Source organism: Notolepis coatsorum (assembly GCF_963971535.1).
Source record: "Notolepis coatsorum genome assembly, chromosome: 10".
NCBI lineage: Eukaryota > Metazoa > Chordata > Actinopteri > Aulopiformes > Paralepididae > Notolepis > Notolepis coatsorum.
The window spans coordinates 12,914,134-12,924,860 of NC_140174.1; the positions used below are offsets into that span (position 1 = coordinate 12,914,134).

Below are 10,727 nucleotides of genomic sequence, written 5' to 3' on the forward strand. Positions count from 1 at the left end.
CAGACGGGGAAAACCTACTCCTCTTGCCAAGTTGTTCTTGCCAAGCTGCAGGTGTGTCTTCGTTATCCGCTTGAGGCCGTTTAGCTGCCTTTAAAATAGAAGAAAAAAATACATTAGAAGAAATTACTGTCCTTACTTGCTTTTCTAGTGTCTATGCACTTCATGCTGCATCTCATTAGAAATTAGAATATTGTGGAAAAGTCAGCAGTCTTCCCCATGATTGTGTAGCCCCCGGAATCAGACTGAGGCCATTTAAAGGCTCAGGAAACCTTTGCAGGTGTTTTCAGTTAATTGTGCCAGGAGAACAGCCTCTTCCTGAACATCAGAAAAACAAAGGAGATGATTGTGGACTTTAGGAGGTCGGGGGTCAGGGACTACAGCCCCCTCAGCATCGACGGGGCACAAGTTCAACACACACATCCACACGCACACACTCACTTTAAACAAACAACACACTGCAGCACCCACTCTCCACACTTTAGAACACCTAAACACACTTTATATTTATTGGTAAAGGATTTGCACTACAACCCATACCTCAGTACACCTTACTGTAAATTGTACCTAAATTGTACCTCATCCCATTTCTGCTTTGCACTATATAGTATATTGTATATTAGTATATTGCATAGTATATTGTATGGTAACTCAGTTACTTCTATTCTGCATTGAACATTGTACATATGTATATACTGAACACTGTGTCTACGTACGTGATTATTATTATTTTTTTTACTTCTATTTTTACATACTATACTATTTTATTTCATACTTATCTTTTGTCTAGCACAGTCTCTGGAACAGAAAGAAGCATTTTGTATAAAAGTATTCTGTACTTCTGTATGACAACTTGAACTTAAATTCTTTGAATTTAATCACTGAAATAAATTGACGTTTCCAAGGTAAAACAAATATTTACTTTTACATTTCCAATACTTCTTTATTGATAGCTGTTGTATAATATCAAGATACCACTGTGCACATTTACCTTTACACACTGTGATGGCTGTGCAGCAGTCAAAGATTTCCCAGTTTTCTTGCAGTGATCACATTCCAAAACCTTTAAGAAACGAGCTGTTAATTGTAATGCACCAACAGACCTAGTCAAATTCCTCAGGTGCAAGCCTAGTTGGCTGAATACAAATCTGAATCTTAACACAAAACACCTCAAACACATACCCATTTGTCAATATCAATGGTCATGCCAAACCAGTACAATCTGGAGCACATTTCACTGCGCGTTTTCAGCTGGCCTATACGTTTCCCAATTGGACAACAGTGGAACTCCTTGAAGAGTTCTCTTGCATCCTCTTTGGATTTTATGACTCTTCTGCTTCTGCTTCCATGGAAGAGCTCTCCTTCTGCAGTGAACATTCATTAAATAACTATAATCATTAAAGAGTTATCTTACCAAGACACTAGCGACATTTTAGATACTCACCTTTGAGTGTGAATTTGGAGGCATACCTTCTGAGGTTCAATCTCTTGGATTTATCAAACCCTGACGGGTATATTCCCAGAGAGAGAAAGTTGAACACCTCATTCCACTTTTCCTCCATCGCTATACAGATCAGGGATAACACACAAGTGATGTTTGATGCATAAAAAAGGAGATAAAACGCTCAACTCGCGCCTATATCTTTTAACAGTTGGGTGCTGAATCCTAAAAGTAGTAGTTGATCATTCGAAAGAAAGACATGTACATATAGTGTATCTTGTATCTTGTAGACCAGGCTCATTGCAAGTTGCTGTACTCTGTCGTCTACTCCAAGCCATCCTAGGTTGTCAAAGTGGGCAGGGGTGAGGTGGATTTTAGGAGTAAGGCCAAGCAGTAGTCTGACCAGTTTGTTTTGTGATGTTTGTAGCCCTGTTTTTAGGGCCTTTGAGGTGCTTTGGTACCATGAGGTGCAAGCGTAGTAGTAGTACCCTTAAATGAGTGCTCCTGTTCGTCTGTCCCTGTCAGAGACCAGCAGGGCTGAGTCGTCCGCGAACAGGAACAAGTTGCAGTAATAAAACAAAAATGTCAACCAACAAACAAGATTCCTCTCTGGTAAACAAGAATACCTTGAAGACTCTGTCTGTAAATAAACAGTACTGTATATTTGTATATCTTGTATGTCATAAATGTCTGGATGTAACAGTACTGTATGTCATAAATGTCCTGATGAATTGAAAATGGTGGACCACCCCACCACCTCCAATGTACAGTTTCCCACCTACCCAACCCCCCCCCCCTCCACCCCTCCTACCAACCTCCTCCAATGTACAGTTTCTTCGTCAAATGTATACTCTCTTTTTTAGACTCTTCTTGTATCAAAAACAGTACTGTATTTGTAAATCTGGTACATGTCATAAATGTATATTTTGAAGTTGAAGTATAGATGTAGCAGTATCTGTATGTCATGTATGTCATATATGTTATGATGAATTGAAAATGGGGGACCCTGATGTAAACAAGACGAAAGTCTTTCTCTGGTCTGCATCCCCTGACATTGTGTGTATTGAGCTGTACTGTATTGTACCCATTCTGCAATCTGTTAATAACGTTTTCAATCAATCATGGTATTTACATCGTTTCTTAGCCTGTTTCGTTGTTGTTTGGGTTTAACCACGTGGGCTTGGAGATCACTGTTGAAGCTTTTGGCAAGCTTTGACTCACTTTTATGAAGTTCAGAGAATTTTTTTTGTCTCTGGATTTCATAGCGGTCATCAGTGCATCCATTCACACAGGTGTACGACATTTTATCATCTACTTTCTACATTCTGCAGCAAAGCCACCCACGAGTACATGTAAATATTTACATGCTTACAGTTCAAAAGGTGCAATAAAAAACATATAAGATATATTGCTCACCATCAGCTAGACTCTCGGCAGCAAGGTAGCAGGCGTTCTACCGTTCTATGCTATTGTGACTCCTACCGAGCGGTGCTACCAGCTGTCCTGCGCATGCGTATGACCCACAGTCGTTTTCACAGTTTTTTCAACCATTGATTGATTGATTGATTGATTGAAAACTTTATTAACAGATTGCAGAATGGGTACAATACAGTACAGCTCAATACACACAATTGTTAAGGGGATGCAGACCAGAGAAAGACTTTCGTCTTGTTTACATCAGGGTCCCCCATTTTCAATTCATCAGGACATATATGACATACATGACATACAGATAGTCAGTACTGCTACATCTATACATTTATGACATACCAGATTTGCAAATACAGTACTGTTTGTGATACAGAAGGAGTCAAGAAAAGGGAGTATATACATTTGACGTAGAAACTGTACATTGGAGGAGGTTGGGTGGGGGGGGTTGGGTACACTGGGATATTGACAACCATACTGGGTAATTTACATTGGAGGTGGTTGGGGGGGGGCACACTGTATAAACAAGCAAAACTGTACATTGAGGGGGGGGGGGAGACTCTGTACAAACAAACAAAATTGTACATTGGACTATTGACAAAACCATACTAGGTAAATGACTGTACATTGGAGGGGGTTGGGTTAGGATATTTACAGGGGCCAGTGTTGAATTGCAGTCTCCCGTAGGTGTCTCTTGAGAGAGGTTTTGAAAGTGGGTAGTGATCCACATTCCTTTACAGCTTTGGGTAGGGCGTTCCACATTGATGTGGCATAATTGCGAAACGTGTTTAGTCCCTTATTTGAGCCGAATCTGGGTTTAACATGATTTGTGGAGCTCCCTCTGGTGTTGTGATCGTGGTATTCACTGACCTTTGGGAAGTATTTTGCCATGTACATGGGTACCTTGGTCGTGTAGTGTATCTTGTAGACCAGGCCCATTGCAAGTTGCTGTACTCTGTCATCTACTCTAAGCCATCCTAGGTTGTCAAAGTGGGCAGGGGTGAGGTGGGTTCTAGGAGTAAGGTCAAGCAGTAGTCTGACCAGTTTGTTTTGAGATGTTTGTAATTTTGTTTTTAGCGCCTTTGAGGTGCTTTGGTACCATGAGGTGCAAGCATAGTCGTAGTACCCCTGAATGAGTGCTCCTGCCAGAGTCTTCAGGGTATTATTGATAACTCTCGCTGATCAATATCAATATCAAGAGCAATATCTTAAAAAAAGATATCCCCCATAATGGAACTGTTCCTTTTGGAGTAAAAATAATAATTATATTTGTGTGTCACTCGGTTCGTGAAGACAGCTGCTAGCGGAACGTTTGTTGTGAATCACGTTGTACCGTCGGATGACTTCCCTAGTAACACTAACACCATAACGTCTTGCGCGCAAATAATAGAGCATTTATTTTGGTAATCGAGTCCAATATCACACATGTTTAGTACCGGTATTGAACTGGCGCTGCAGACTACGAACGACAAGCAAACCCAGCGAGTCCATCGGTTCCACCTAGATCTAGTTATCAGAAACCCTGCAGGAGATCGATCATGACAGACCAAAATCTGCTGGCTATAGGTAAAGTTACTATAGTATACACGATCTGATTGATTGAAAACTTTAACAGATTGCAGAATGGGTACAATACAGTACAGCTCAAACAATACACACAATTGTTAAGGGGATTCAGACCAGAGAAAGACTTTCGTCTTGTTTACATCAGGGTCCCCCGTTTTCAATTCATAATGACATTTATGACATACATACAGCTATAATAATCTAATCTAATCATGAAATTCATGACATACAGATATACAGTACTGTTACATTTGTGACATACAAGATATATATGTTCACAGGAAAGATGTGTGTCTCTAAGACCAGACCATATTAGGCGCTCATGCGCCGGAAGTAGTTAATTCCATGTATGCTACCGAAACAACGCTGTGTGGAAGTGTCTACGAGAAGGATAATAAACACCACAACCTATGGAGTTAAAGCAGGTCGTCAAGAGTGTTTATTATATCGGTCATAACTTGAACAATTACAGCGGCTGCCAATAAATTTGGAAAAACCTGGAGTGCGTGCCTGGACATTGTTTCCCTATTTTTTATGACATACAAGATATGCAATCTGATGCAAGATATGCAATCTGACGACTGAACTGAAGGCACAGTATAAAGTATACTATCATTAATCCGAGCCACTGTGTGTGTGCATTTGTTTGTTTTGTTGCAGCCATTGAACCCAAGGCAGATCAATCTGTTGTTGAAGGTGCTCAGAAACAACCAGACAAAGCTGAGAAGAACCCCTTGTGGGCAGGAAGTGACAACTCCTTCAAGTTCAACTTCGACCCCGAAGGCTCTTCAGCGACAAAAGAGGACAGGACTTCCTCAGATGGAGACGCTCCGCCTGTCGAATCAACAGGACTGACGGATCCGACGGGGCAGGACTCCGGGTTTGCGTTTAATTTCCAGATCCCTCCCGTCTCATCCGAGGACACGAGGACAGACGCCATGTCTGCGGCCGCTACCCCAGGCAGTCAGCGCTGTGCCGAAGAGGACTCCGGGTTTGCGTTTAATTTCCAGATCCCTCCCGTCTCATCTGAGGACACGAGGACAGACACCATGTCTGCGGCCGCTACCCCAGACAGTCAGCGCTGTGCCGAAGAGGAACAGCCCTCCAGTACACAGGAGGACCATCCTACATCTGAGCCGTTAGTGGCAGTGGCATCTAAACCCAAGAAGAAGAAGAGATCCGCAAAGAAGAGGTCACCGGAGAACACGGAGGCAGCGCAGAAGACAAGTTCAACGACGCCCGCGGCGGAGGAGAGCGGTGGGGATGGCGTCACAGCGCTGGTCAGTGTCAAACTAATTTCCACGAGTCTGGTCGTACATGGGTACGAGTCTGCAAGATGACTTGATGATGGTGTACTACGGGGCTTTTCCCCAGGGTTTTCAAACAAGATGGTGCTGAGTTGCAACTAGGGGGTGGTCTGGATGGGGGCTGTGTGTCCCTGGGAGGCAAAGGAAATTGCAATAAAGAAAGTAGATGCACAATAGTTTAATGTTGAACATGAAAACATACACACACACACACACACACACAGTGGAACAGAGGACAGAGCAATCATGTATCAGACAATGATGTGTGTTTCTAAGCTGGCCCCAAGCTTTCACTACAAAAAAATCAATGACTTATTTATTTATTCTTTTAAACCACATGGTGGCGCTGGCGCGTTGTCATTGTGGCGCTGTGCCCCTATACCATTGTCTACTCTAGTGAAAGCCCTGGTGTAGTAACTACGTGCAACTCTTGTCTTGCAGACGGCAGAACAACAGCTGAACAGAGAGCTGGACTGGTGCACCGAGCAGCTCGAGCAGGGGATGCGGACCCAGAAAGGGACTCCCAAACAGAGTTAGTATAATATAAAGTCTAATAAACTCACTACGTAACAAACGTAGCATATCGGCTACGTTCACACTGCAAGCCTATTAGTGCTCAATTCGGATTTATTTGTCTGTTCACATTATTTTTTAAATGTGGCCAATATCAGATTCCAGTGTGACCTGGTCACGCTCTTGAACTGACCCGTGTATCTGATTTAGGACCACATATCAAAGTGGCCCGAATCAGAATAGAAAAGATCAGATTCCATGTGATTTGTGCTGCTCACACTGTCATGAAAAAAAACTGGTCACAGTCACATATATGAGCAAAGAAATCAGATTTGGGAAACTTTTTTTTTTTTGCAGTGTGAACGTAGTGTTAGATGAGTTACGTTCCCTAGAGTGCCTTGCTCGGAGGTGTAATAATAACACTGCTTTCGTCTACAGAAGAGGAGGCATCCCGTGCTCTGAAGACTCTACGCAGCTCTAAAGCTCCTTTGGCCAAGAAGAGACAGGTGATGAGAGCCATGACGGGAGACTACCGGAAGAAGATGGTGGAGGATCAGAGCAAACAGTTCAGACTCATGCAGACTGGTGAGTGGCTGAGCTGTAACAATACAACACAATACCTCATACTAACAGTTCAGACTCATCCAGACCGGTGAGTGGTTGAGCTGTAACAATACAACACAATACCTCATACTAACAGTTCAGACTCATGCAGACAGGTGAGTGGCTGAGCTGTAACAATACAACACAATACCTCATACTAACAGTTCAGACTCATGCAGACAGGTGAGTGGCTGAGCTGTAACAATACAACACAATACCTCATACTAACAGTTGAGACTCATGCAGACCGGTGAGTGGCTGAGCTGTAACAATACAACACAATACCTCATACTAACAGTTCAGACTCATCCAGACAGGTGAGTGGCTGAGCTGTAACAATACAACACAATACCTCATACTAACAGTTCAGACTCATCCAGACAGGTGAGTGGCTGAGCTGTAACAATACAACACAATACCTCATACTAACAGTTGAGACTCATGCAGACCGGTGAGTGGCTGAGCTGTAACAATACAACACAATACCTCATACTAACGGTTCAGACTCATGCAGACTGGTGAGTGGCTGAGCTGTAACAATACAACACAATACCTCATACTAACAGTTCAGACTCATGCAGACAGGCGAGTGGCTGAGCTGTAACAATACAACACAATACCTCATACTAACAGTTCAGACTCATGCAGACCGGTGAGTGGCTGAGCTGTAACAATACAACACAATACCTCATACTAACAGTTCAGACTCATGCAGACTGGTGAGTGGCTGAGCTGTAACAATACAACACAATACCTCATACTAACAGTTCAGACTCATGCAGACAGGTGAGTGGCTGAGCTGTAACAATACAACACAATACCTCATACTAACAGTTCAGACTCATCCAGACTGGTGAGTGGCTGAGCTGTAACAATACAACACAATACCTCATACTAACGGTTCAGACTCATGCAGACAGGCGAGTGGCTGAGCTGTAACAATACAACACAATACCTCATACTAACAGTTGAGACTCATGCAGACTGGTGAGTGGCTGAGCTGTAACAATACAACACAATACCTCATACTAACAGTTCAGACTCATGCAGACAGGCGAGTGGCTGAACTGTTAACAACACACAACACAAGTGAAAAGGTACATCAACCCCTGTGTGGTGTTTGGGTCTGTGGGACCCGATTTCAATGTTTACTAAAAGATGATACACTTATTTTTTGTTTCAACCGGAGACTCATTGGCCTTGGCTCATTCTCTGTGAAGAACATATAAAATAACACATTTTCATTGAGTGCACACTGTGCCCCCCCCCTACACACTGTGCCCCCCCTATACATTTACATTACATATGTGGAGGAAATTGTAGGTGAAAACAAGTAAATAATTATGATAAAAATTAAACAAAAAGATGCACTGTGTACCTTGACTGTCTTCCTCCACCTTGTTTTTCATTTATATCTTTCAAGACAAACATGATTTATTCCATTCATGTCTTGATTATAATGATTTTTTTTTTTTTTTACTGACATCACATTTTATTACAAAAAGTGAACAGCACTTTTATTGATAAATGTGATCTAGCCGAGATTAATGGCAAATATTTAGTTATTTACCATATACAGTATGGTGTATGTTGCTTGTAATTGAGATAAAGCTAACATCTGTTATGTATCTTTACATAAATTGTTGTGGCTTTATTGTTAAAATCCCAATAATGTTGTGGGTCCAGCAGACCTGTGAACATTGAGTGAGTAACAATATTTTAACATGTATATCTTTTATTATATATATAAGTAGTATCTGCTAGGTTAGTAAAAAAGAAAACCAATGCATCGATATGAATCTGGAAATCTGGCAGCATTGCTGCTGATCTATATTAGTCATAATCCCTCAGACCATCAGAGACTCTCCCTCACTCTCCACCTTCAAATCGCATCTCAAAACCCACCTGTTCTCCCTAGCATTTAACCTTCCCTACCCATAACCACCCTCCTCCATCCTGTTGTTATTGTGGCTCTATGTTCCTGTGTATTTCATATTGTTCCCTGTTTTCCCTGTGGTTCTATGTTTCTTTTGTTTCTTTGTTTTTCTTTTCTTTCTGCCTACTGTCAGCGACTTCGGGCTCTATAAATTAAAATTATTATTATTATTATTATTATTATTATTATTATTATTATTCATGTGTTAGGATTGAATCATTACATTCCTTGTATCCGTGCGCTCTGTGTTAAACTCCATTATGTGACATTGGTTTTCTCTGTCCCCCCCCCCCCAGCGGTGACATCAGCTCAGGTGAAGGCCGTGTCGGATTCTTCAAAGAAGTCTGTTTTCCACCGGAAAGCTGAGACCAAAACGCAGACGGAAAACGCAGAGGAGAATAGTCAGCGAGAAACTTTACAAACTGAAGGCCAGGTTCCAAACACAAGCGCACAGGAGGAGACGTTTACCTTCACCGCCTCAAAAGAGGAGTTCTGTTTCAATTTCCTCTGATTTATAGACTTGTATATGTGCTGTAAGTGTTGTTGTTTTTTGGTTTTGTTCCGACAGCCATCACTGATAGTGGTATTTTATTGTTAAGATAAGTGGTCTACATATTCAAATAATAGCTCTACATTCTGACAGCCATCACTGATATAGAGTGTCTGGTCAGTAACATGGGTTTCCCAGTAAACATGTTCTGGTATCCCTTCCCACTTAATCCAATCAGAAGAGAGAACTCTACACTGAAAAAATTGTCTGACAAAAAAAGATATAGAAACTAGATTTAAGCAAAAATGCTTGAAACAAGTAATTTGGCTTGGCAAGATTTCTTGAAATAAAGTAAAAATATGATCTTTTCAGGTTTAGTGGGAAGGGATACCAGAAAATTAATTTAAATTAAGTGGAGGGATTAGTAGACCCCGGTTACTGACCAAACACTATATCAGTGATGGCTGTCAGAATGTAGAGCTATTATTTGAACATGTAGACCACTTATCTTAACAATAAAATACCACTTACAGCACCTTTAGAATACGACACCTCTCAGTTAGATGTTAAAATAAAGTATTGTTCACAAGGTTGAACTTGTTTGATTTGTTCGTTGTACTGGAAATATTACAAACAATGCAAGAAAAACAGTGCAGTCAAATGTCCTCAATTGACCTAATCTCAAACCCTGTCCTCTTTTCTTGATCCTCCAATCACAACAGTTGCTTTTTGTCAGAGGGATGCAACAGTTGTGATTGTAGAAAAGAGGGCAGGGTTTGAGATGAGGTCAATAGCCATGCAGAAGAAGTCGAATGTGAAAATGACAATGGCAAGCAAAACGGCTGCATGAATAAATATGATGGATGTTGTACAATAAAATAAAGTATGCTTGGACCGCTTTATTGTCGAAAAGGTAGAAAAGTACCTCGCGGAAAAAAATCGAATCTACGAATTCCAATCTGGCTTCAGAACATCCCACTCCACTGACACATGCCTTCTCTATTTAAACAACCACATCAAACAAGAGGTGGACACGGGCAAATATTGTGGCATGGTCATGCTGGTCTCTGACAAGAACAAGTTCCAGGTTGAAAAAACCCTCAGCTCGGAACTAGGCAAAATCTGCATCTGGCTCGCTGATAACAAACTATCATTACACCTGGGTAAAACAGAGTCCATTCTCTTCGGTTCAAATAACAAACTCAGCAAGACCGACGGCTTCTCAGTTACAGTGGGTGACAATATTGTCACAAGGAAAGATGAAATTACATACCTAGGTTCCATCCTAGAGGCAAATCTTTCCTGTGACAAAATGGCATCCAATGTAATAAAAAAAGTCAACCAACAAACTATTCTTGTACCGGATCTCCTCTCTGGTAAACAAGAATACCCTGAATACTCTGGCAGGAGCACTCATTTAAGGGTACTAAGACTATGCTTGCACCT

At 41.5% G+C, this 10,727-nt stretch overlaps 1 protein-coding gene across 1 annotated transcript; it reads left to right on the forward strand.

The window, feature by feature from the left end:
- Positions 1-4,237: 4,237 nt before the first annotated feature.
- On the forward strand, positions 4,238-10,120 carry cUnh8orf33 (chromosome Un C8orf33 homolog). The gene is made up of 5 exons (XM_084323211.1): positions 4,238-4,432; positions 5,093-5,712; positions 6,181-6,271; positions 6,691-6,837; positions 9,088-10,120. Exons 1-5 carry the CDS (start codon positions 4,405-4,407, stop codon positions 9,300-9,302), a joined length of 1,101 nt encoding a protein of 366 aa, XP_084179337.1. The 5' UTR covers positions 4,238-4,404; the 3' UTR covers positions 9,303-10,120.
- Positions 10,121-10,727: the final 607 nt, after the last annotated feature.

Bases quoted from the DNA above. Each gene is read 5' to 3' on its own strand.
- cUnh8orf33 (XM_084323211.1), top strand. From the start codon at position 4,405: ATGACAGACCAAAATCTGCTGGCTATAG. The intron at 4,433-5,092 runs GTAAAGTTACTA...GTTTTGTTGCAG, and splicing joins CCAAAATCTGCTGGCTATAG to CCATTGAACCCAAGGCAGAT. The intron at 5,713-6,180 runs GTCAGTGTCAAA...CTTGTCTTGCAG, and splicing joins GGGATGGCGTCACAGCGCTG to ACGGCAGAACAACAGCTGAA.